Below are 23,455 nucleotides of genomic sequence, written 5' to 3' on the forward strand. Positions count from 1 at the left end.
ACGAAAATTTAACAGAAGGAAAAACTCCAAGTGAAAATGAACTTCATGCTGGACTTCGAATGTTTCTTCGGCATGAGAAAAATGATTTCTGAACACACTCCTTGAAGGTTAAGAGACTATAAAAATTTAAGAAATTCGAGCTATTTTTAAGGCCAGGCGTGGTGGCTCATGCCTGTAATCGCAGCACTTCAGGAGGCCGAGGCGGGTGGATCACAAGTTCAAGAGATTGAGACCATTCTGGCCAACATGGTGAAACGCCGTCTCTAATAAAAATACAAAAATTAGCTGGGCATAGTGGTGTGTGCCCATAATCCCAGCTACTCGGGAGGCTGAGGCAGGAGAATCGCTTAAACCCGGGAGGCAGTGGTTGTAGTGAGCTGAGATTGCACCACTGCACTACAGCCTGGTGACAGAGCGAGACTCCGTCTCAAAAAAAAAAGAAAACAGAAAAAGAAAAAAAAGAAATTCAAGCTTTTTTTTTAATCATGTTTCCATTTTAGAGAGTATAAATTGACTGGCAATGAAAAGTGAGGTCTGCAACCTCCCCTTCATTTCTTTACGTAATAGTTAGCTTTTGGGCTCGTTTCATTGAGTTTATGATGTTACTATTCTGTAATTCAAACACTCAGAAGGAATTTTCTTCTGTACCTTGGACTATGCTTTCTTCTAGACTGGGCTCCTTGCCTTTTGGACACTTTTTGGTTTTGCTCTTGCTTATTATGTAGTTGTGCTATTTCTTTTCACTCTGCTCATGTTTGGGCAGTCTTTCCATTTTGCTGTGATATAATAATAACAATATTACCTGACACAACTATATGGCACTTACTATGTGCCAGGTGCTGTTCTAAGAGCTTTCCATATATTAACTCATTTAATCCTCACAAGAAACCTGAGGTATTATCACTATTCCCATTTTACAGATTGGAAAGTTTCAGCACAAAGAAATTAAGTAACTTGTTCAAGTAACTTAATCTTTTTTTTTTTTTTTGACACAGAGTCTCGCTCTGTCACCCAGGCTGGAGTGCAGTGGCGCTATCTCGGCTCACTGCAAGCTCCGCCTCCTGGGTGCACGCCATTCTCCTGCCTCAGCCTCCTGAGTGGCTGGGACTACAGGCGCCCGCAACCACGCCCGGCTAATTTTTTGCATTTTTAGTAGAGACGGGGTTTCACCATATTGGCCAGACTGGTCTCAATATCCCGACCTCGTGATCCGCCCACCTCGGCCTCCCAAAGTGCTGGGATTACGGGCGTGATCCACCGCGCCCGGCGGTAACTTAATCTCTTGATGGTGAAGTGGATATGTCTCACAGTCTCCTTTCTCGAATGCCTCCTAAGTAGCAGATAAGAAACTAGGGATTCTGGCTCCATCATCCATTTTCTTAGCCACTTTACTTTCCACTATACCTGAGGTCAATTAGTGCTCTCAACTGAGCTACAGTTTGAGGGTGCTTCTATGTATTTCTATATACCTGGCCTGAAGGTATGGTGAGTGGAGAGGGATGATTCAGCTTAGAAGGTGTGCCATCTTGGAGGTTTAACACACAGTACTAGGATTTACTCCACCTACTTGGAGCTACATTCCATCCCCTTAGCTCTAGATGCATCCTCTAGCTTAGCCTATAGCCCTCACATCCACTGAAGAGTTCATCTCCATCTGCTTCACCCATTTCTCCCCAGGAACCCTTTCCACTTCTCCACAGTCAAAAAAGGGAAAAGCTACCAACCCTTTGGTTTAATTTCCTCCTGACTGAGAGTATAAAAACGCTCAAGATTTGGGTGACTCATAGTTATGACTTCTGGCAGATGGGTTTAGAAACCTTTCTGTGTCATGCACTTCCTCTCAATTCTAGAATCTTCCATGTCATTCCTTATTCACTTGTTCAAGCCTGTGGTACTGCAACGTGCCCCATTCCTTGTTTGATTGCTGGAGCAAAATATTTCGCTAATTTGTATGAACTTGGTGGGGGGGGCGGGGATTGCTCTTTTTTTTTTTTTTAAGTATTTATTGATCGTTCTTGGGTGTTTCTCGGACAGAGGGATGTGGCAGGGTCATAGGACAATAGTGGAGAGAAGGTCAGCAGATAAACACATGAAGAAAGGTCTCTGGTTTTCCTAGGCAGAGGTCCCTGCAGCCTTCCGCAGTGTTTGTGCCCCTGGGTACTTGAGACTAGGGAGTGGTGATGACTCTTAACAAGCATGCTGCCTTCAAGCATCTGTTTAACAAAGCACATCTTGTACCACCCATAATCCATTTAACCCTGAGTTGACACAGCACATGTTTCAGAGAGCAGGGGGCTGGGGGCAAGTCCATAGATCAACAGCATCCCAAGGCAGAAGAATTTCTCCTAGTACAGAACAAAATGGAGTCTCCTATGCCTACTTCTTTCTACACAGACACAGTAACAATCTGATCTCTCTTTCTTTTCCCCAAATTTCCCCCTTTTCTTTTCAACAAAACCGCCATCGTCATCATGGCCCGTTCTCGATGGTCGCTGTCTCTTCCGAGCTATTGGGTACACCTCCCAGACAGGGCAGCGGGGCAGAGGCGCTCCTCACTTCCTCCCAGACGGGGTGGCGGCCGGGCAGAGGCTCTCCTCACCTCCCAGAGGAGGTGGCCGGGCAGAGGCGCTCCTCACTTCCCAGATGGGGCGGCTGGGCAGAGGCGCTCCTCACTTCCTCCCAGACGGGGTGGCGGCCGGGCAGCGGCGCTCCTCACCTCCCAGACTGGGCGGCCGGGCAGAGGCGCTCCTCACCTCCCAGACGGGGCGGCCGGGCAGAGGCGCTCCTCACTTCCCAGACGGGGCAGCCAGGCGGAGGCGCTCCTCACTTCCCAGACGGGGCGGCGAGGTGGAGGCTCTCCTCACTTCCCAGACGGGGCAGCCAGGCAGAGGCGCTCCTCACTTCCTCCCAGACGGGGTGGCAGCCGGGCAGAGGCGCTTCTCACTTCCCAGATGGGGTGGCTGGGCCTAGGCGCTCCTCACCTCCCAGACGGGGCAGCCGGGCAGAGGCCCTCCTCACATCCCAGACGATGTGCGGCCAGGCAGAGACGCTCCTCACTTCCTATAGGGGATGGCGGCCGGGCAGAGGCGCTCCTCACTTCCCAGACGGGGCGGCCGGGCAGAGGGGCTCCTCACATCCCAGATGATGGACGGCCAGGCAGAGACACTCCTCACTTCCTAGACGGGGTGGCGGCCGGGCAGAGGCTGTAGTCTTAGCACTTTGAGAGGCCAAGGCAGGCGGCTGGGAGGTGGAGGTTGTAGCGAGCTGAGATCACGCCACTGCACTCCAGCCTGGGCAACATTGAGCACTGAGTGAGCGAGACTCCGTCTGCAATCCCAGCACCTCGGGAGGCCGAGGCGGGCAGATCATTCGAGGCCAGGAGCTGGAGACCAGCCCGGTCAACACGGCGAAACCCCGTCTCCACCAAAAATACAAAAACCAGTCAGGCGTGGCAGCGCGCGCCTGCAATCCCAGGCACTCGGCAGGCCGAGGCAGGAGAATCACAGGAGCCCGAGGCAGGGAGGTTGCAGCGAGCGGAGATCACGGCAGTGCAGTCCAGTCTCGGCAACAGAGGGAGACCAAAGAAAGAAGGAGAGGGAGACCGAAGAAAGAAGGGGGGAGGGGGAGAGAGGGCGAGAGGGAGAGGGAGAGGGGATTTCTCATATATTAAATTAGGCATTAGAGAGACTGTGAGACATATCTACTTCACCATCCTGATCCAGATATGCATACAGCATATCCATTGTTCTTGAAGATTCCAAGTTAGCTAGATTTTGTAGATCTGATGAGGGAAACTAGATTCCTACAGGAAAGGAAGGAGGAAGAAACACAAAACTTTAAACAGTATAAAAAATACAAGATGGTACAGAGAACATTCTGAGCTAATTAGGGAAAAAAAAGAAAAAATGCTTTAAGTGTTAAGATGTCCAGAGATATGAAGCCTTGAATGAGGAATGTCAGATCCCTGGTTCAGATACAACGAAGAAATCAAGAACACATTTTAAATTTCCTAGGTCAAGCGCAGTGGCTCACGTCTGTAATCCCAACACTTTGGGAGGCCAAGGCAGGTGGATCACTTGAGGTCAGGAGTTTGAGACCAGCCTGGCCAACATGGTGAAACCCTGTCTCTACCAAAAATACAAAAAATTAGCCGGGTGTGGTGGCACACGCCTGTAATCCTAGGTACTCGGGAGGCTGAGGCAGGAGAATCACTTGAACCCAGGAGGCGGAGGTTGCAGGAGCTGAGATCATGCCACTGCACTCCAGCCTGGGCGACAGAGCAAGACTCCATCTCAAAATAAATAAATAGTACAGTTTTCTATTTTTTAGCTAATTTTTTCTGATTCTTTTTGAATATTAGTCCTTCATACTGTTAATATCAGATTTCAATAGCTTACTTTTTCCCATCTCCAATCATGATCTATACCACCAGGAAATTCCACTTTAGTGCTCCCAGCCAGATATACTGGGAATGCCTGGTCTCTTTCTGATCCATTAGCCCATGACTGATAGACACTGAGGCAAGAGAAGGGCACAGGAGTTGGTGACCACAAAGGAAGCCCTGCTTCTCCACAGGGGCTTATACAAAAGGTGGAAAAATGAGGCGTCCCCTGGAAGGCACAGGTGCCTCATTTGAGTCATCTCACCAACAGAGCTGAGTGCAGCTAAGAACCATGTATAAGATTTTTTCAAAATTTAATGTCGTGTGGAACTGGGAGAAAATATTTACATAATACATATCTGGTAAATGCAAATTAAAACCACAATGAGATACCACTACACACCTATTATAATGGCTAAAATTTTTAATACCAACTGCTGACATGGATGCAAAACAACTGAAATTCTTAAACACTGCTGGTATAAGTACAAAATGGTACAGCCACTTTGGAAAACAGTTGGCATTTTCTTTAATAATTAAACATACACTTACAATAAGATCCAGCAATCCCACTCCTATATACCCAAGAGACAACGAAAAGTGATGTTCACACAAAAACCTATATGCAAATGTTACAGTAGCATTATTCATAATCACTAAAAACCGGAAGTAACTCAAATGCCCTTCAATTGGCAGATAAACAGATTGTGGTACTTACATCCCATACAACAAAACACTATTCAACAATATAAAGGAACACACTACTGATAACATGCAACATGGATGAACCTTAAATGCCTTATGCTAAATTGAAGCCAGACTCAAAAAGCTACATACTGTGTGATTTGATTTATATGACATTCTGGAGGTGGCAAAATCACAGGGACAATAGATTACTGGTTTCCAGGGACATTATTGGTGGGATGGGTTGACTACAAAGGTGTGGCATGAGGGAATTTTATGGTGATGTAACTGTTCTATACCTTGTGATGGTGATTTTAGTTATTTATTAAAGTTCAGAGCTGTACACTAAAATAGGTAAATTTTGCTGAAAAAAATAAAGTTCACAAAAGAAAAATATGTCCTGTGGAAAAAACTTTAAAATAACTCAATTGGTAAGAGAAAGCTCAGGAAGGGTAAGTGATTAACACATCATAGGAGGTAATGAGTAGCAGGATGAGAACCGGTGTCTCCTGGCCCCCGTCCAGGATCCTTTCCACTACAGCAGTATTTCTGATTTTTTTTTACCTTGACTTTCAGTAAGAAGTATATTAGTTTTCTATTGCTGCCATAATAACTTACGACAAATTCAGCAGCTTAGACACTTATTTACCTCAGAGTTCTGCAGGCCAGAGGTCCAGTATGGCTTAACTAGATTCTCTGCTCAGGGTTTCACAAGGCCAAAGCAAATGTGTCAGAATATGTCAGCTAGCCCGGCTGTTATGAGGAGGCTTGAGGGGAAAATCCACATTCAACTGGACAGACTACTGGCAGAATTCCATTCCATGCGGTTGTGGGACTGAGGCTGTTTCCTCACTGTTGATCATCACTCTCAGTGTCTAAATCTGCCCACATTTCCTGCCTTATGCCCCACTCCATCTTCAAAGCCAGCAACAGGCCTTGTCCTTTTCATGCCTTAAATCTGACAGCCCCTTCCGCCCTCAGCTGGGGGAAAGCTGTTTTTAAGAGCTCACGTAATTACTCTGGCCTGCACAAACAATCCAGTATAATCTACTTGAAGGTCAACAGATTAGTAACATGACTTATACCTGCAAAATCTCTTCTGCCATGTAATGTAACATATTCAGGGGCATAACACCAGAGGGTGAAGGTGATAGGGGCCTCCCTTTCTGCCTACCATATACATTTTACACAATAACCTAATGTACACACGTGTAAATGAAACAATTACAACACTTACCTTGACTAAATTCAACATTGTTACTTCAAAATGCTAGTGGCAACACACTTTGATTTCACACCCCACTGAGCTGCAAACTGTAATCTGAAGTTTATCTTGAAAATGGACCACGATGTCCTTTTAAATTCCCATTGGCAATGATAATAGGAGGCCTACAGAAGGGCCTCTGGGGTCTGTTTCATGCTCAAAATCATATGCAACGTTATAGAACTAATTACAAGAAAAACAAGACAATCCCCAGTTAGGGAGATCCTACAGAATACCCAGCCAGCACTACTCAGGCTGTCAAGGTCATGAAAAATGAGGAAAGACTAAGAAACTGCCATAGACCAGTGAAGACTGGGACAACATGACAAGTAAATATGATATAGTTACATGGACTGGATCTGGGAATAGAAAAGGAATATTAATGAAGAAAATGGTGAAATCCAAATAGACTGTAGTTAACAGTAACCTATAAATGTCAGTTTCTCCGTTGTGACAAATGTACTTGGTAACGTTGTTAACAATGGGGAAACTAGGTAAGGGGCATATAAGACTTCTCTCTACTACCTTTGCAAGTCTTCTGCAAATCTAGTATTACTCCAAAATAAAGCTTATTTTTTAAATGTTACAGTACTGAACATCTGTGCATCATTCTAGGGAGCAAATCCCATGGACTATTTTAAAAATGGTCCATGACCCAGTAATACTTAAGAACCACGGTCCAAGGCTTCCTGCTGCTTTCCTTAACTGCTACTTTCCAGGTGCTCTGCCTCCTTCCTGTGATGTCACCCACACCTTTCCTCCAAACCAAAATTTACCCAGGGACTGCACGATGTAGGGAATGAGGAATGATTATTTAATGAGTATGAAGTTTCAGCTTGGGAAGATTTTTAAAGTTCTGGAGATGGATGATGGTGTTAGTTGCACAACAGTGTGAATGCACTTAATGCCACTGAACTATATGCTTAAAAATTGCTACAAAAGTAAATTTTACTTTACGTACAATTTACCACAATTTTTTTAAATGAGGTACTAGTACATGCTATACAGCATGGATAATCCTTAAAAACATTATCAAAGTGAAAAAACCCAGACACAATAGACCACATTGTTACATGATTCCATTCATATGAAAATGTTCTAAAATCGACTGTGGTGATTGGTGTACCTATTTGTGAATATACTAAATACACTTTAAATTGGTGAAATATAGAGTATGTGGATATGTCAATAAATAAAACTTAAAAAAAATTTAACTGGCTTTCAATCTAGGACCATATTTATTTGAACTCCTGAGGGCAAGTGGTGTTCCATAAATTCTGGAACCACTTTCTGGTGATGTGCTGGAAAAACAAAAGAACAAAATTAATGAAAGGACTGCAGGTTAGAATGGCTGGCACGGAAGATCAGGAAGGTCTGTGACCAGGTATGGTGACTCTGCAGTCACAGGGTAGGAACAAAAGCGAGATTATAAAACACACTAGACTGAGGTTGATCGAAAACCTTTATTCTGGCCCTCATCATTCAGGAAGCCACTTATGCAGAACACTTTCTTCATCTCTGCTCTAAGCAGCAGCAGCTGCATCCAGGCTTGATATGGAAGACAGACAGAAGTAGTGGAAGACCTTGCAGAGAAGAGCTAATTGATGAGATCTCTGCTTATCCCGGCATAGGTCAAGGCAGAACAGGAAGAGTGTGTGTAAGTGCAAAGACTCCATTCTTCAAAGCTGAGGCCTGTGAAGAGGGGTGAACTGAAGGCTTCAGATGAAGGCTCACAAAACTGCCCCGCTCAGCAATCAATCTAAAGTACCTAAACATACAAAGAGCAATGAGTATATCAGGGGACCTCAGAAGCTGGATTAGTGTAACAAGCTGGGCAAAGTTAATGCAGAAGAGGCTCCGGTATTGGCAGCAGTTCTCTAAGACCAAAATACTAATTTTGAGGATGATCTATCCAAAATATCCCCAGGGAAAAACATGTCATTACAGATGGTAGGCAGTTAGGAATTAAGCATACTAGTCTGAAGAGCTAGAATTAGAAGTGGGAAAAGGGCTAAGAAGTCGTTGTGTTAGTTAATGAACATTGATGAAGACCATATAAGAAAGGAATAATACAAAATAAATGCAGTAAACTCTCTAATTAAAGAGTTTATAATCTTTTTAATAAGTTTCAGTTCCAGATGGGGGACTGGGCCCACAAGTATGTATGCCCTCCCATCCAAGATTCCATTCAAAAGGTAAAAAAGTTTAAAAAGTGTAAATCTACAACAAATAGGGGCCCATTGGCAGTTAATGGATTTCAACAAAAAACTGAGTAACAGAAACCTGATCAAAGTATGCTTATAAATAGAGCAGAGGAAAAAGGAGCCTAGAATGAACACAGAGGGGCTGCAGCAGAAGAGGAGGCCCATATGCCTAAAAGAACCATGAGGAAGCTCCAGGCTCAAGCCACCAGGAATGGTGATGTGAGATGAAAATGGGTTAATGACCAGAGGGTCTGTATGACAACCAGTTGCCCCTATCTCCCCACAACCCTCCCCACAGGCAGCACAACCAGAAGACAGGCATTTAAACCCAACTTGGAAAAAAAAACCAAAGATCACAGGGCTCTCTTCTAAAGAACCAAATGAACTATATGGAGAAACTAGAACAGCCTCTAAAACTGCCAGCTTCCCACAGTAAAGCATTCTGCATTCATACCCTCAGGGTCACCCAGGATAACATCTGGTCCCACCCGTTCACCCTAAAGCAAAGCTGCCAGGCAACAACCACCCCCTCATCCCATACACACACACAGTTACCAAACAGCCTTATTCCCTTATTCTTAAATAGAATGAAAATCACCAGGTATCTGAAGAAAGTCTACACAGTTGAAATGAGACCAAAACTTTTTTTAATGACCTAGATAATACAGGGAAAATAAAAACATAAGAAAAACAAAGCAAAAACACTTCTAATTTAAAAAAAAAAAATAGAGGTGCTTTTCATAATGGCAAGTTCCTCTTGAGATCAACTGAGAAAGCTAAATAAAATATATAAGAAAAGGAAATCTTCAGGAATTGAAGAGACATCAAGAAAAAGCAAATGTGAAATCTAGAGACGGTAAGAACACAAAACAAACCCAGCCTCCAATGCTACGACATTTGCCAATCTGAAAAAGCTGAGAAACTGGGCAGTTATTTGGGTAGGCTGAGGGAACCAAGAGTCAAATTCCTTCAGTAAGGAAGTCTGACACTCATCTTTTTTAAGCTAGAGCCCAAAAGTCTGCCCCCTCAGAGTAAGGACGAACTGGAATTTAATCAGTGCCCCTTCACAGGCCTGCAGCCTGAGTTCATATCGGTATGATAGTCCAGAAACCTTCAAGTCTTAGATCTGGATTCAGAAGTCCTGCACTGATAATGGCTGTAGGTGGTTTCAGGAGCAAATGGAAACCTTCTTTGGAGAAAGTATCACCATACGGCCTCAAATTATCTAACAAATACTTTTTAAAGACAATAACCATTATCCAAAGATAGGCATATGGGGGATAAAAGGCCATGTGACGGTACCAACAGAAACAACAAACAAAAAGACAGTCTCAAGAGACTATGGATGTTAGATTCGGCACAGACTAGCAAACAAAAAACTCAAAAGGCTTTGAATATTAGATCATATATTGGATGGAACATTGACTATAAAACAACTGTGTTTACTATGTTTACAGAACTAAAAGACAAGCTTCAAAATACCTGCAGAAAATAAGAACAACAAAAAGTACTCACAAAAATTGTTTGATACTTTATTAGGCTAAAAAAAAAGACAACAGATTTGGAAAGGAACCAAACAGAACTCATAGTACTGAAAAATACAAAAACTGAAACTAAAAAAAAAAAAAAAAAAAAAAATAGTTTAAAGGAAATGAGACAAATGGAGAGAATAAACTGGAAGATCAGAAAAAATTACACAGAATGCATACTAGAGAGGCAAAATTATGATTGAGTTTTTACATAGATTTAATGGGAATCCCAGAGAGAGATACAGGAAAGAATAAAGCAGAGCCAATAGCTGAAGAGACACTGGCTAAGAATTTTCCAGGACAGATGAAAGACATTAATCCACAGATTCAAGAAGCTCAAACAAACTACATAAAAAGAAATCCACACCTCTATACATCAGAGTGAAACCACAGAAAATCAAAGTGAAAATCTTAAAAGCAGACAAAAAACAAAAAGGATAAACTAGCTTCAAAAGAATTACAAACAGGTGATTTCTCTATAGAAAACATAGAAGCCAAAAAAAAAAAAAACAGTAAACTGATAGCTTCAATGTGCTAAAAGAAAATAACTTTCCACCTAGAATTTATATTCAACAAATTATCCTCCAACAATGAAATTCAAGGCATTTTCATAAGAAAAAAATGAGAGTCAGTTACCAGACCATACTAAATGAAGTTCTAAATGATTCATTTCAGGAAGAAAGAAAATGATCACAAATGGAGGATCAGAAATACAGAACGGAGGCCAAGCACAGCAGCTCATGCCTGTAATCCCAGCACTTTGGGAGTCCAAGGCAGGCAGATGACTTGAGGTCAGGAGTTTGAGACTAGCCTGGTCAACATGGTGAAACCCCATCTCTACTAAAACTACAAAAAAAAACTAGCCAGGCATGGTGGTGCATGCCTGTAATTCCAGCTACTCGGGAGGCTGAGACATAAGAATCACTTGAACCCAGGAGGCAGAGGTTGCAGTGAGTTGACATTGCACCACTGCACTCCAGCCTGGGTGACAAAATGAAACTGTCTCAAAAATAATAATAACAATAATACACAAAGGAAAGAAAAGCAAAGATAGTATGTGAATAAATCCATATATCATTGACTGCATAATACAGGAATAAAAATGCCTTACATAGATTGTCAAAGACAAAACAAAAATACATGACAATAACAGCACATAAATTAGGAGACAAGGCATTTGAAAATTGAGTTAATGGATCCTGAGACCTCAATTTGTTGAGAATGAGGGGAAAGGTACTAAATAGGCTTTGATAAATTAAGGACTTACATAGTAACTGATAATCACTAAAAGAATAGAAATAGAGTATATAACTTCCAAGCTGATACAGGAAAAAAAATCAAATAATAATCCAAGAGAAGGCCAAAAATTGAGATGAAAAAAAACAAAACATAAAACAAGCAAATAGAAAGCAGGACAAAATAAGACAATAGAATTCAAACTCATAGATATGACCAATTACATTAAACATAAATGAATGATGTGCTCCAGTTATAGACACAGACTGTCTGAATTTAGGAAAATAATCCAGTTAAATTCTGTTCACATATATATGGAAATATAAAAATTAAAAGATTTACAAAAATCTGTACCATGCAAATACTAACTAAAGAAAGCTGATAAGCTTTAATAATATTAAACAAAATAGACTTTAGGGCACAAAGCAGTTAGAAATAACAATAGCCAATTTACAAATATAAAAGGCTCAATCACCAACAATATATAACAACATTAAATTTGTATATATCTAATCACATGGTTTCACAATATATAATGAAAGAATAGACCCAGAAATATAAGTAGAAATAGTCCATAATCATAGCAGTAGACTTTTAACACACAACTCTTTGAAACTGGTAAAATAAGCAGACAGAAGAAATTCAGTAAGAACACAGAAAATCTAAATTATACAATAACCAAATTTGGCATTGCAACCCCTCTAACAGCATCACTGAATTCCATCAAATATTCAAAAACAAAATAATTCCAAACTTACAATAAGTTTTCCAGAGAATAGATAAGATAAAAAGTGGGCCAGGCGCAGTGGCTCACGCCTGTAATCCCAACACTTTGGGAGGCTGAGGCGGGTGGATCACCTGAGGTCAGGAGTTCAAGACCAGCCTGACCAACATGGCAAAAGCCCATCTCTACTAAAAATACAAAAATTATCGGGGTGTGGTGGTGCAAGCCTGTAATCCCAGCTACTCGAGAGGCTGAGGCAGGAGAATCACTTGAACCCAGGAGGCGGAGGTTGCAATGAGCTGAGATTGTGCCACTGTACTCCACCCTGGGCAACAGAGTGAGACTCCATCCCCCACCAAAAAAATAAAAATAAAAATAGATAAAAAGTGTATAATTGCCAATGAATTGTATGAAGCTCACACACAGTATGAAAAAAATACTAATCTCTTTTATAAACAGGGATGCAGCATTCATAATCTGTTAAAAAATCTACATAAAATCTACAGTAAGCATAATTACTAGGTAAATACTGAAAGCTTTCCCTTGGAAGTCAAAAATGCCTGCTCTTACCACTTCCATGCAACACTGTACTAGAGATTCTAGCCAGTTCAGTAGGGCAAGAAAAAAATATATAAAGATAAGGATTGGAAAGAACTTCACAAAATTATTATTATTGGCAGATGATATACTACTATGTAATTAAAGAAATTCAAAAATCAACAGATATGTCATTCAAATTATTAAGAACTACATCAAAACAAAATTTTTAAGTAAAAGAATTAAGAATAACAGCTAAAAAAGATGCTAGTTGCAAAATTAACATAAAATCAATTATATTTCTAAATACAGCAATATTTGGAAAATAAAATTTTCTTTAGAAAGATACCATTAACAATAGCATCAAAAATATTAAGTACCTAGAGAACAACATTTAACAAAATACATCAAGATTTCTTCAGGTAAAATAATTTATTAAAAACTAAATATTAATAAATGTTAAAGTAGACCATATTTATAAACTGGAAGGTTCACTATTGTAAAGATATCGTTTCTTCCCTACAGTAATTTATAAATTCAATACAATCCCAATTAATATCCCTTTTTGTGGAATTTGACAGATTCTAAAATGTACATGAAAATGCAAAGATTCAAAAATAGCAAAGATACTTAGAAAAAAACAAGGTGAGAAGATCTGCTCTCTCAGATAAAGCTACCATAACTGAGACAGTATAGTACTGATGTGAGAATACCCATCAATGGAAAAGAGATACAAATAGATCAATGGAAGAGAACAGAAAGGCCAGAAACAGCCTTGATTGATAGGTAGTGCTGCAAAGCAGTAAGATAATGACATGGACAAGCGGATATCTAAATATGAAGAAACAAATGAGACTGGACCCCCAACCCAATACACAAAAATTCAACTCCACTGTTATGAAAGACAAAACTATAAAGATTTTAGCATATACAGAATGTCTTCATGACCATACAGTAGGGAATATTTTCTAAAATGAACACAAATAGCATTAGTTATAAGGAAAAAAACTGATACATTTGATTACCTTCATCTTTTAATGCGTATCAAAAGACAACCTTTTAAGGAGTGAAAAGGCAGGAAAAGATACTTCTCATATACTAAAAAAGATTCATATCTAAAATATAACAAGCACAGCTGGGCGCAGTGGCTCACACCTGTAATCCCAGCACTTTGGAAGGCGGAGGCAGGCAGATCACTTGAGGTCAGGAGTTCAAGACCAGCCTGGCCAACACAGTGAAACTCCATCTCTACCAAAAAAATGCCACAATTAGCCAGGCGTGGTGGCACATGCCTATAGTCCCCATTACGTGAGAATCTCTTGAACGTGGGAGGGGGGGTTGCAGTGAGCAGAGATCATGCCACTGCATTCCAGCCTGGATGACAAAGCAAGACTCCATGTCAAAAAAATAATAAATAAAAATGAAATAAAATACAGCAAGCATTTTTATAAATCAATTAGAAAAAGGACAAAAATAGCTAACAGAAAAATAGGAGACACCCCTCAAAAAAAAATGGGCATGTATATGAAAAGATGCCCAATGTCACCCACAATCAGGGCAATACGAATTAGCACCACATGCAACTATCACTTACATTCAATAACAGCTTGTCAAAAATAAAAAAACTCTGGTAATACCAAGTGTGGGTAAGAATGAGAAGCAATGGGAATTATCATGCACTGCTGGTAGGAATGTGAATTGGAATACAGGAAGTTCAGCAGTACCTGCCAAAGATGGAGATATGAATACTCTCTATAGCCTAGGTCTCAACAGTATTATATATTTTATACACACATATACATCCACCCTAGAGAAATATGTACAAGATTGTTCACAGCAAATTGTTTATAATAGGAAAAATAAGGTTTCCCAAATATCAACATTAAAATAGTTCAATTGTGGTACTGTCATATAGCAAGGAACACAAACAAACGAGTTATGTGCAATCACACAGATGAATCTCGTAAATGTGTTAACTTAAAGAAAACAGTTGTGTGACAGATGTTGACCAACAAATGCATATGGTTTGGTTCCATTTGCAGAGAGTTCAACAAAACAAAACAAAACCTTAGTGTTCAGGGATGCATGCTTATATAGTAAGCTATAAAGAAAAGGAAGTAATTACCAAAAAAGTTAGGAAACAGTAATGTCTGGAAAGGGGATGAGAATAGGTATGATGAAGAATGAATATATGTGGGACTTCTGGGGGCTGACAATACCCTATCTCTTGGCCAAGATGGTGGTTACGAGGGTGTTCATTTTATCACTTATTGACTTTACATTTACAGCACACACTTTACATATGTTGTATTTCATAAGACTTAGAAAAAGAATATACATATACACATACAAACATATTTGCATAAAATATCCAGATTACAGAAGAAAACTAGTTAGCAGTTGTTTGCAGGGAGGGGACCTGAATGAGGAATTAAGGGACAGAGAGAAGGTAGAGAAAGACTGTTTACAGTCCTAGTTTTCAACTTCTACAATCAACCAGAGATAAAGCATGGAAGATTTAATTGTGATAAGATATAAATGTTATTAGCTTTGACAATGTCAAATTACTAGACAACACAAATTGAGAGCTAGATGTGAACTAGAAAGGGAAAAGGGATATGCGAACTAATAGTCATACTTTACAAACTGGGGAATCAAGGAATACATTAAAAATTGGACACAACAACAACCAAAGACATCCTAGTATGGTATATAAACTGTAAAGGTAAAGAAACTAAAACTAGTGATACAACTACCAAAAATCAGAAAGGCAGGAGGGGATTTATGGGGTTCTACAGGTTAGCCAAATCTTCATTTATCACAGCAGGAAGTCAATACATACCGTCTACAGCTGACAAATCAATGGGTAAGCATATTAGTTAGAAATAAATGTAACCACCAGAAAAGCTCAAAACACAAACAAAACAGTGGATGGACAGCACCTGTACTTCATTATAAGCCATTAGGTAGCTATTTGATTTTCAAGTATGGATATGTATTACTTATAAAAACGAAAAAAAATGTATTTACTTAGACCATACACGTCTAAGGACATAAGAACATTTATTTTACCAAGTGAAAAATAATATAATGCAAACTGAATCCACAGGGGCTATGATGGCTAACATTCAGATCTACCAATGTAGGACACAGCAAAGGGATTCAATTATAGAGATAAATGAGGATGAAAGCAGAGGATGAAAATAAACACAGCAATCATTCAATAAATGGCCATTTATTAAAAATCCAAGCTAAGCACTATGCTGTGATAGAGGCTAGAGTGGAAAACTACATAAGACCGCCCCACTTCTACTCCTAGTACCCTCCAGTTTATTTTCCCCAGGGCAGCAATGTTGTGTACTTAAAATACAAATCTGATCATATCACTCATGTCTTTGAAAAGTTGGTAATTAAAAATGAAGAGGTAAAGTAGGCTCCAAACATTTTTGACTGGAGAACTTACAGAAAGTCTGTCACAAGGAGTGCCTGCCTTAGGTAGGACTAACAAAAGTTAATTTTAAGAAAAATGAGTAGGTGGAAAGAGAGGCTGAAGAAAAATCCGCAAATTAAAAGAATGCTCAAAAGTCTAGGCATGAAGCTGGCCATGGTAGTGTATCTAATAAGACATTTAAAAAATATCTATCAAAACGACCAGGGGCCTAGGTTGACATGGAGATGCAGAACAAAGGAGTAAAAAAGAGTGGAATAAATCAAGATATTTCTAAAGGTAATAAGACTTGGAGGAGGTAATGAGAACACCCTGGGAGAATGAAATGAGGATACATGGCTTTTGCTAAACTATTCAATCAAAATACATGTGTCGCTCAACAACAAGGATACATCCTGAGAAATGCATCACATCTTCAGGCGATTTCACCACTGTGTGAACACCACAGAGGGTACTTACACAAAGCTAGATGGTATAGTCTACAAGGTGTAACTATTGCTGTTACAAACTTGAACAGCATGTTACTGTACTGAATACTGTAGGCAACTGTAACATGATGACAAGTGTATTTAAACATATCTAAACATAGAAAAGGTAATGTATTTCATTAGGATGTTATGACCACTACCTCACTGGGCAAAAGGAATTTTTCAGCTCCATTATAATCTGATGGAACCACCCTCATGTAAGCAGTCCATGGCTGACCAAAAAGTTATTATGCAGCACATGACTATATACGTGTAGTGAAGAATAAGCTTATCAGATTTAAGAATTAAGTAGCAGAAATCGCTCTGAGGCAAGGAAGCTAAAATTAGGTATTTCAAATATTTTCTTTTTTAATAACAAAAGTTAGTTAGTAGACAAGTTAATCCATGACTCCTAAAAATACAGACAAGTCTTATTGCAGCAAAATAATCACTTCACACAGATTGTTGAAGAAAAAAGAACAAGCGGTGACCCTTTAAATGCTGACAATCGTTTCTGATCTCTAATATGATAAGAGGGGCAAGCCTGATATCTAGGGATGGCGATCAAGGTAGGAATCGAACTTCCGAATTCATCTAATTCCACTGGGATCTTTATATTCCCTCCTATTTCTTTATGGTTAGCAATTTTCAGGTAGAAGTTTTAATTCCCCAAGGGAGAAAACTGAACCTCACTAGGTTTAGCAAGTTACTTTTTTCTATCCTAATAGCACGTACGGAGAAAGAATCATCCCTACACAAACAAGAAGCAGGCATCCGTTTTATGAGGTTTTGAATTTCACATCAACATGCAAAAGACAGACGGAAATGATTGCCCACTGAGAGAGAACTCACCTTCCAGAAAAGCAAATTCATCCACAGCTTCTATTGCATTATCTGAAACACAAGGCAAAGAGACACCTGACTAACTTCAGCCATGCTGACGTCAGTCAGAAAACGGCACAATCTGCAGTGAAGGACATGAGGCTTTGGGCAAATGAGGGCATTTATAAGATGCGTCCCTTGCTGCCTTGAGATCCATATCTACTCTACCAGCAACTCTTATATATATTAGCTGTCTCCCTAGAAGAGTAAGAAAAGTGTAGGCAAATACCATTCAATGCGGGGGCTGGGGGCCTCCTAAATTACACCTAAATTATTTATTCGCTTTGCTCTTAAAGTTATCAGAGAAGAACGTAGCAATAGACGCAGGGCGCGTGAGAATACAGTATATGAAATCTTACACAGGTGAGGGTTAGCAGCCAGACAAGAGTCAGAAATCAAATCCCCAGTTGCTAGGTGAAAAAGAAATATCTTTTTCTGGTGCAATTTGGCAGAAGGTATGAAGAGATCCAGTCCGCTATGGCAATCCCAGACACCTTCACACACTGCCCCGCCACCCCAAGTAGACAGCCTCTACAGGTAGGGCTTCCTGGCACTGTGGCCAATAGAAACCATCCTGGGGAGAAACGCTGTGGCACCTCTCAGATCAGAGTGACTTCTTCTCAACCTGCGCAAGGGGAAACCAGCCCAGCCCTCCCTTGTCTGTCCCCAGACACTGCAGTGCCACTCTACCCAAGTCTCTCCTCTGAAGGGTTTTCCTTTTTCCCTGCTGAGCGCAACAGTAGGCATCTTTTGCAATGGTCTCCACAAACAGTTCCTGTGAAGTAAAAAAGCAAAGTTTTAGTAATGGGTTCTAGCACACTGAGGAGGTGAGGGCTCCAGTTTGTGGGTGGGGGCAGAAAGGGAGAAGAAAGGCTCGGGGCAAGAAAATGTTCTGGAAGCTAACACTGTCCTGGACTTCATGAAGATCCATTCCGCTACCCTCTTCCCCGTATTCTCTCGCATTCACTAAAGACTCCTACAAGTTCTGTACCAGGTCCTGGAGATACAAATTAAAGTCACTCACTATCCAGGTCCTCAACAAGAGAGAGGAGTGTTAACAAAACAGACAACTCGCATAGGTCCCCGGCCCCTTTCCTCCGCCTTCCGGGTCCACGCCCACATCTCAAAACCCGGCCCACGCCGCCCTAAGCCCCGCCCGCGGGAAGCCCCAAGGCCCCGCCCCGCACTCCACCTCCCCCACGCCCGCGTGCCCTCGCGCTGCAGCCGCACCGCGGCTCGTGCCAGAATGAAGATGGCTTCCTGTCCCGCTAGCGTCACGTCGGGATCCGCCTTCACCAAGGCCTTCACTCGCGCTAGAGGCAACCTCGAGAGACGAGCCCCAGGCGCACTCGTTGGGGCCTGGGGCTGCGAGGCCGCTGCCTCCCCAGCAGGTCCGTCCTCCTCTCGGGGCGTCCCGCTTCCTGCTGCCGCCGCCGCCGCCATCCCGGCCTTGAGCGTGCTGCCCGCGGCCGCCGACTGTGCGCGCGCATGCGGCGCAGGCCCTTTCCCGCGCGGGCTGGAGGCCACACCCTGTGTAGGCGCGCGGCTCCGCCCCTACGCGGCAGGGCGCTGCCAGGAAACGCGGTGGGCGGGGGTCGGGCTCCGGCTCTTCCCGCGCGCCTAGCCACCCGTGGGCTGTCGTGCACTTGGTTGACGCCACCGGCGACCCTCTGGCCCCGTAGGGCCTGTGGAGCCCAGGCACCTCCCATTGGTGCCTGTGCCGGACTGGTGAGGGGAGAAATCTAGACCAGGCTGGCAAGAGAGCCTCAGTCAAAACAGAGTGTTCATACTATACTCCAAGGCTAACGAGGGCACGTGTCCGAGGGAGGCCTGGCCCTGGAGGGCCCAGCATCGCGGAAGAGGGTGCCAAGGAGGCAGCGAAATCTGGACCAAATTCAAGGATAACCAGTTATAGATGCTCTTGAAGGAGGGGTAGGGCTTTTGGCAGGCAGAAATGAAGAAATTCAGCCCAGCCAGAGGAAACAAGAAAAAGTCATGGAGGCTAGAAAAGATGAAATTGTGGTGATGAGGCATCCACGTTTGTTCAAAAAGAGGTTGCATCACAGCTTTGGTTCTCAAATTTGACCTCAAGATGGCTTTACGGTCTTAAAGATTATTAAAGAGCCCAGGGAGCTTTTGTTTCTGTCAGTTATATCAATACTTACTGTATTAGAATTAAAGTTTTAAAATATTGATTTAAAATTACTAATGCATTACCAGCTAACATTTTTATGACAAGTAATTTTTTTTAAATAAATCTAGTAAGAAAAGTCTCTAATGTCTGATTTCATGTGAGAACTGGATTCTCTAGCTGCTTCTGTTTCTAACGTTAGCACTTCTCAGGTAGCTCTGAAAAAACTGCTACATCTAAAGAGAATGTGAATGAAAAAGACAAATAACCTCATAGTAGTATTAAGAAAATAATTTTGGCCTCATGGACTCCGGAAAAGGGTCTCCAGAAAATTCCCACCCCCATGAATGCCCACACCACACTTTGAGGTCTGATAGCGTAGAGGAACGGTTAATATTTACAACAGGTTTAATCTAAGTCAATCATAATAATAGTGAACACCTTTGAGCATTTACTATGTGCATGATTCAAAGTGTTTTAGATTTATGTAAATCATAACTTCTGTAATTTTCACAATACCCTATTGAAGTAAATATAACTATTTTTCAAACCTTATTTGAAAAAATTGAGGCGCAGAATGGTTACTGAGTCACACACACAGGGCAGAATGTGGTGAAGCCAAGATGAAGCTGAATTAAATGACATCTGAAATCACTCAGTTCCAAAATTATGTAGTAAACTCTGACTGGTGTAGGAGTGGAAAGGTGTGAAACCTTTCTTTACCCATTTTAAGAGTCACAGCTGACGCTCCTATAACACACACAAAAAAGCATAACAAATCTAATCAAAGTTTTACATGACATGAGAGTCCAAAAATGCAGACCATAAGACCTAGAGGAAATTGTTTTTATGTTTAGGTTATATGAAGAAGGGATCGCTGTGTAGAAATGTGATTAGAGGCCTGGTACAGTGGGTCACACCTGTAATCCCAACACTTTGGGAAGCCAAGGCAGGAGGACCGCCTGAGCCCAGGAGTTTGAGACCAGCCTGGGCAACAGATGGAGACCCCATTTACACGCACACACACACGCACACACACACACTAGCTGGGTATTGTGATGGTATAGTCCTAGCTACTTGGGAGGCTGAGGTGGGAGAGTTGCTTGAGCCCAGGAGTTCAAGGTTACAGTAAGCAATGGTTGCATCACTGCACTCCAGCCTGGGCGACAGAGACCCTGTGTCTTAAAAAGAAAAAGAAATGGGATTGGACAAAAAGGGAATGATAATGATCTAATGGTAATAGACTGAATGGGGAAACCCAGCAAGGCCTGTCTGTTCATATTCTTCTTGGCCTCCCTGTGTAGCATTCCTTCTGGTATTAGGGCAGGACCCTTCTGGAATGACGGTCTTCAAGGGAGAAGGCAGAAAATAACCTTTCTAGGTTTTACGACTTGCTTGGAGGAAGGAGAATTCTAGTTTCTATGACCTGCCTTGGGAAAGAGGAATTCTGGTTTCCATGACTCACTGCAAAGAGTGGTGGTGTTACAGTGGGTAGCTAGTCAGACACAAACAGGGCAGGATAGGGCCCCCACGCTCCACCAGGAATGTCAGAAGATCATCAGGTGGTGGTCAGACAGTGGTCACACCGCTTCTCTAAAATAATAATTGCTCACAGCCAGCGCCAGGGAAAGGCAGTTTCCCTGTAGATAGAAAAATCCTGAAACTTAATGATCAAGAGCTTCCTGATGAGATCTTAGGAGTTGGGTGAGCGGGCTCACACATGCACACTAAGAGGCAAAATGGTGGAATTTAACTGGTATATGACCTTCTGGGGGCATTCCACCGAAAAAGGGAAGAACGCCTCAGGTGAGCATGCTTACAACTTCAATAAATACACTGCACTTGCTCCCCTCCCCAGCGCTAGCAGGCTACTGTGCATTTCAACAACCCACCCCAAGGGAAGAATCAGGGTAGAAGGGATGCAAGACCCCAGAAGTATGCCAACATATAAAAACCTAAGTCAAAAGGTCAAACCTTGCACTTGTCCTTCAAGTCACCCACTTGGGCCTCTTCTCAGTGTACTTTCGTTCCTTTCGTTCTTGCTCTAAAGCTTTTTAATAAATTTTCACTCCTGCTTTAAAACTTGCCTCAGTCTCTTCTTTTGCCTTATGCCCCTCAGTCGACATCTTCTGAGGAGACAGGAATCGAGGTTGCTGCAATCTGCTGCCAGTAACTCTAATAACTTCTACTGCTTACAGTGGAAAACAGGACAGGAGAAGTTCAGAAAGACCTTGCTTCTGAGGCCTTTCCAATTTTCTTCAGTTCAAAGTACTCAGCATTCCAAAGTACCATACTTTGGGGTATCATTTAATGAGCCCCAACCCTGAATTAGCACAGAGACACTCTACTATAGCAGAATAAGAGTCTTGGCCCAGAATTAAAATCTGCAGAAGAGGATATGAGTTGCTGAAAATTGAACCAGAGCCGCCGTTAGGGCCTCAGTCCTGAGTTCTCTTCAGATTACATTTGTGGACACTCTCACTCATGGAAAGCTCCACACAAAATTCATAAAAGCATGACCAGATTCTTGTGTCACAGTGCACAAGAACACTTCACAAGAGCTATATTCCAGCAATCGCAAAGTAGTTAAGTACTAAATTGACCTAAATTCTGAATTAACATAAGACAGTTGAAAATGGTGGGGGTGTTACTGGACCCCACCACTTACCCAAAGTTAGCCTTTGAGTCAGGGGTTTCCTTGCTAGAGTCCCTTTCGTGGTCACCAGAAAAATGTTACAGGAAAGCAGTCCTGATCCAGACCCCAAGAGAGAGTTCTTGAATCTCACACAAGAAAGAATTCAGGGCAAGTCCATAAAATAAAGTGAAAGCAAGTTTATTAGGAAAGTAAAGGAATAAAAGAATGGCTACTCCATTGGCTGGGCAACCCTGAGGGCTGCTGGTTGCCCATTTTTGTGGTTATTTCTTGATTATGTGCTAAACAAGGGGTGGATTATTCACGTCTCCCCTTTTAAGATCATATAGGATAACTTCCTGATGTTTTCCTGGCATTTGTAAACTGTCATGGTGCTTGTGGGAGTGTAGCAGTGAGGACGACCAGAGGTCACTCTCCTGGCCATCTTGGTTTTGGTGGGTTTTAGCTGGCTTCTTTACTGCAAACTGTTTTATCAGCAAGGTCTTTATGACCTGTATTTCGTGCCAACCTCCTATCTCATCCTCTGACTTAGAATGCCCTAACCATCTGGGAATGCAGCCCAGTAGGTCTCAGCCTCATTTTGCCCAGCTCCTATTCAAGATGGAGTTGCTCTGGTTCACACATCTTTAACGGGGGCAGGAGGAGTTAAGAGTTCTTGAAAGGGCTGAGTCAACTTGGCTTTCAGAGGATTCTCATTTCAACCCCCTTTTCTTCCCAATTTTGTCTCATTCATACATTCCCTGCCTTTCCTCCTTTTCTCCTTTTTTGTTCCCCTTCGTGTTCTTTTTTTTTTTCTTTTCTTTTCCTCATCACTTGAATGTCTCACCACTTGGTGCAGTCCTTCTCTCCCTGGTTTGACTATGACTAACCAAGAGTTTATGAAGACTAGACAGGACTTCCTGACTATAAGTATTGAATAGCACTAAGGTGTGTTAGAAAGGGAAATCATGTTTCACAGTTTTTGAGTTTCAGTGGAAAAAAGGCAGAAGAAACAGGAAGACAAAGGTTGAAAAGCTCAAAAAGCCACACACACAGTTTGCATTCCAGTCCAAATAGAGTGAAGGCTAAAAATATCTTTAAAAGGCTACGTGATGAAAATTAATGCAAAAAAAAAATGATGTGTGTTAAGTGAAGTTTGGCCTAAAGCTGTCTCTGTACATAGCTTAAGTTTGGCCTAAAGGTTTCTTCATATGTAGAGAAATACAAGGTAACTTGATGTGAAAATGGTCACTTACTCTTGTAAGAAATAGCCAAGTTTCAGCCAATTACAGGCAGCCAGCTGCTCAAACCAGGTTCAAATAAGGCAAACATCAAG

The 23,455-nt window shown here is 41.8% G+C and overlaps 1 protein-coding gene across 2 annotated transcripts; it reads right to left on the reverse strand.

Annotated features, from left to right (window-relative positions):
- Positions 1 to 7,773: 7,773 nt before the first annotated feature.
- Positions 7,774 to 19,613, reverse strand: POLE4 (DNA polymerase epsilon 4, accessory subunit). Of its 2 annotated transcripts, none has more exons than XM_054476268.2 (4): positions 18,587 to 19,613; positions 18,047 to 18,131; positions 17,327 to 17,368; positions 7,774 to 8,021 (listed from the first exon to the last, which is right to left on the reverse strand). In XM_054476268.2, the coding sequence occupies exons 1-4, from the start codon at positions 18,797 to 18,799 to the stop codon at positions 7,927 to 7,929; spliced, it is 435 nt and encodes a 144-aa protein (XP_054332243.1). In that variant the 5' UTR covers positions 18,800 to 19,613; the 3' UTR covers positions 7,774 to 7,926. The 2 variants fall into 2 exon arrangements, with proteins under 2 accessions (XP_054332243.1, XP_054332244.1); XM_054476269.2 differs by having other exon boundaries at positions 7,774 to 8,097.
- Between the last annotated feature and the right edge of the window lie 3,842 nt (positions 19,614 to 23,455).

Source organism: Pongo pygmaeus, chromosome 12 (genome assembly GCF_028885625.2).
Source record: "Pongo pygmaeus isolate AG05252 chromosome 12, NHGRI_mPonPyg2-v2.0_pri, whole genome shotgun sequence".
In the NCBI taxonomy this organism is placed as follows: Eukaryota; Metazoa; Chordata; class Mammalia; order Primates; family Hominidae; genus Pongo; species Pongo pygmaeus.